At 49.5% G+C, this 3,708-nt stretch overlaps 1 protein-coding gene across 1 annotated transcript; it reads left to right on the top strand.

Moving 5' to 3' along the window:
• Positions 1-2,081: 2,081 nt before the first annotated feature.
• LOC103920551 (chromosome unknown open reading frame, human C8orf4) lies at positions 2,082-3,290 on the top strand. Its single transcript, XM_009328300.1, has one exon. The coding sequence runs from the start codon at positions 2,113-2,115 to the stop codon at positions 2,431-2,433; it is 321 nt and encodes a 106-aa protein (XP_009326575.1). The 5' UTR covers positions 2,082-2,112; the 3' UTR covers positions 2,434-3,290.
• The last annotated feature ends 418 nt before the right edge of the window (positions 3,291-3,708 follow it).

Genomic DNA, 3,708 nt, shown 5'->3' with positions numbered 1-3,708 from the left:
AAAGTGAGAGGCTTTTAAGTCTTTCTGGCAGAAGGAGAATCACAAGGCCTTGCAAAGTAGTTGTTTATACGCTAAAGCACATAACAGCTAGCATATACAAAAGAAAATCAAACAAACTTGTAAAAAGTAACCCGCACAATGACAGCGATGCAGAACCGGCAGAAAAAAATGGCAGGCACATGCAGGGAGAGCTCGTGCCAGTAACAATGGCGCGGAGCAAAGTCCTGGCAGCCACAGGGAAAGCCAGTCCTCCGGTGGGATGTGGGCAAATGCAGGGCATCGGGCTGCACCAGGGCGTGCCCAGCACTTACGCATGATTCCCTAAGTTCCAGATAGGAAGGCGGTCAAACACTGAAACGCAGCCGACTCCCTCTCCTAAAGGTAAAAGCCTGGCAAGCCCCTGCCAGCTGGAAGTTCATGAGAGCCTGGATGGAGCTGGGACTGCCAGTCGTTCTGGGGGCCAGGCAGCAGCCTTCCCTGCTCTGCGCACTGCCTGGTGAGCAACAGCTCACAATTAATCCCATTCTCTGCTGCGTGCCGGCACAAACGCCTGGCACATGGACTTCAGGTGCTCTTACCTCTCCCATGGCTCCCGCTGGCCACAGGAGGGGGGTTTGCAGGGGCTGCGCTCAGACATATCCCCTCACTCTGTCCGAAGGAATAGAAGTTTTAAAGGGAATGTGGAATGACAAGCAACTGGGCGATGTTACTTTGGATCTGCTCCAAATGCAGTCATGGAGCACCTCCATAGCTCTCCAGTAAATAAGGGAAACCCCTTGGGGCCGTTGGTCAAACCAGCATGGGGACAGAGGCTGCTTCTGGACTTTTTCACTAAGGATGAGTAATAGGGGTCATCAACACAACCAGTAAACAAGCAGCTAATTACGCAAACAGTGCCTCTGCAGTTTCCGGCCGCTTTTAAGCCATTAACCAAAATACACTTATCTCTGGCTCCCTGGCCTCAAGTGGCTTTTGAACCCACTGCCATTCTGGGCCAGATTTAGTTGTGCTCTCAGGTTTCTAAGCCCAGCAGGATGCTCCAGTGGTCAGAGCCAGCCCCTCGCAGGTAGCCATGCCCTGTCCACGTCCTCAGCGAGAGGGAGTCACAGAATCATAGAATATCTTGAGTTGGAAGGGACCCATAAGGATCATCAAGTCCAACTCCCTGCTCCTTGCAGGACTACCTAAAACTAAACCGTATGACTAAGAGTGAGTCTGCCCAGCCCAAGGGCTTGGTGTGAGCCGAGGGTGGGGTGGAGACCACAAACTCTTTTGGAGCAGAGGAACTGCACTGGTGAGCTGGAAATAAAAGAAAAAGGATGCTCGAGGCAGGAGCTGGGCAACACACTGTTGCTGCACCGCAGCGAGCACAGTGGGGCAGAAAGATTTTACCTGCTGCCCCGGTAAGAGCATTGCCATGTGCCAGATGGGCAGCTGTGGGGTGTAGCATGCCAGGAAACTCACCTCAGAAGACATTATGGATCAGCTGCCTCTGGTAAACCACTTGCCAATTAGAAAAATACAGCTTTGTGAGCACTAAACATGAGCTGTATCATCTGGGAAGCGGCAGAAAGCATCCCATGACCAGACCTGAGCAGGTTCTGCTGTGTTGCTGTACTTCTGTCTGAGCAAGACATAGACAAGTGCATGTCTGCATGTGCAGACTCACAGCCAGCACCTCTTGCTAGTATTGCAATAGTTCCCGCCTGGAGTTTTAACTGCTTATTATATTATATATTATATATTCTGAATGCAGAGCTTTTCTGCATGAACAAAAGGCCAGGAGCAGAGTTTGAGCTGTACTAGGTCAAAGTCCCATAGCGATAGCTGAAGTTGTGTGAAGCCTGTTCTGCAGTGGGTCAAGGGAAAACCATACCTATCACAGAAACACAGAAAACTTTTCATCTCGGCTGCACGGCAGAAGAAAGTTGGCAACTTAACTGTTAAACTCGCCTATGACTATTCAGTGTTGACATCAGCGTGATCTCATCACTGTAACTTGAGCCCTCCGGCTTTTTCTCCAGACTGCCTTTAAATACCAGTCCTGGGAGCCAGCACAGCACCAATCCCTCTGACTGGACCCGAGAACAAACCCAGCAGCACCCCACATAGATGAAAGCAAAGAGAAGCTACAAAACTCCAGCCATGTCCACATCCCTGCGAGTGAGCCCCTCCGTCCACGGCTACCGCTTTGACACAGCCCTGCGCAAGAAAGCCGTGGCCAACATCTTTGAAAGCATCAATGAAGAGTCCCTACAGAAACTCTTCAAAAACTCTGGGGACAAGAAGGCAGAGGAAAGAGCCAAGATAATCCTCGCTACCGACCAGGATTTGGAGGAGAAAACAAGAGCACTAATGGCGCTAAAGCAGAGGCGAAAAGACAAGCTGCTCCAGTTCCTGACATTTCGGAAATACTCCATTAAAGTTCACTGAACTGGCGAAGGGAGCAGAAATGGAGGAGAACGTTTCAGGATGGGACTGTTTGTGACCTCCTACCACGCACAGCACGCTCCGCTGCCCCACGAGCTGCTGGCGGGACACGGGACCTGACAGACCGCCCGCAGGGCTTCAGCCCCACCACGCACACAGCAAACCACAGCGCCGACGGCAGCATCGGTGCGGACGGCAGCATCGGTGCGGACGGCAGCATCGGTGCGGACGGCAGCATGTCAGCCAGAGGCTCCCAGAGGGCAGGCAGCTCCAGCGGGAGGCAGCCAGGCTCCTCCGGCCATGGGACTGAGCCGTGGGGGGACCCTGCACCTGGGCACAACTCGAGACCTTCTGACGGACTCGGTGTTTGCTGACTTCACCTGTGTGCTTTGCCTTTTCAAACGTGTTTCCTTAAAGTCTGAGCCTTGCTAAGCCTCACTGTTGTGGGCTAGGAGGGAGGTTCTAGGGACTGATCAGCTACTGATCATGGATCACTTTGCATTTGTTAAAATGCATGTAAGTGCACCGTATGGGTGCAGTAAGTTCAACCTTCAGGGAATGCATTTGCTCTAGAGACACACTACGCAACTGTACCTTTTATTTCTCGAGCTGTATGTGTGCAGTATAAATTGTTTGCACAGAAGCAATAATAATGACATATTTCCCTGAATTTACTGTGAAGTTCCTTAATATTTTGTTCACTTCCCATTAATACTAAAAATCTAAATATCATAACTACAGTTTTTATTTGTATAGATTACAATAGCTATTAGACAAGTACTTCATGGTAATATTTTATGACGTTATTATTATATCGACTATAATTTATTGCATATGGCAATCTGAAATTTAATAAATTATGAAGTAAATATAATTTCTCTTGTCTGAAATGCTCAATTCTCCTGGAGGAGTGGGGTTATACTTTTTTGGTCATTTCATATAGATTCCGTTTTAAGAGCAGACTACCTGCACCTCTCCTTAATTCCCAAGTGTTGATTTGGCAGCTTGTTCTCAGAGTCGGCAGCAGCCCCTGGCTTCCCTGCAGTCCTGCCGTCCACTCCAGCAGCACCACAGTTTGACCCACGGTTGCTGCGGCGACTCTGGCATGCCTAGAGAGACCGCACCAAATTTAATTGTAAATCAGACTCAACTGCTAGTTTCCTCTATATAACAAAGGAGAATTACATTTTTTGCAATAGTGTAACAGAAAAATCAGTTTAGAAAATGACCAGTTCCAAGCCACAGAGTGCGGTGCGGTTCCTCAGGCTCTTTGCATTC

The sequence above is a fragment of the Pygoscelis adeliae genome, unplaced genomic scaffold (assembly GCF_000699105.1).
Source record: "Pygoscelis adeliae isolate BGI_AS28 unplaced genomic scaffold, ASM69910v1 Scaffold597, whole genome shotgun sequence".
NCBI classification, from domain to species: domain Eukaryota; kingdom Metazoa; phylum Chordata; class Aves; order Sphenisciformes; family Spheniscidae; genus Pygoscelis; species Pygoscelis adeliae.
Note: the sequence above shows the minus strand (reverse complement) of the source record. Positions and strands in the feature narration are given on the sequence as shown.

Coding starts and splice junctions, on each gene's coding strand:
- LOC103920551 (XM_009328300.1), top strand. CDS start 2,113: ATGAAAGCAAAGAGAAGCTACAAAACTCCAGCCATGTCCACATCCCTG.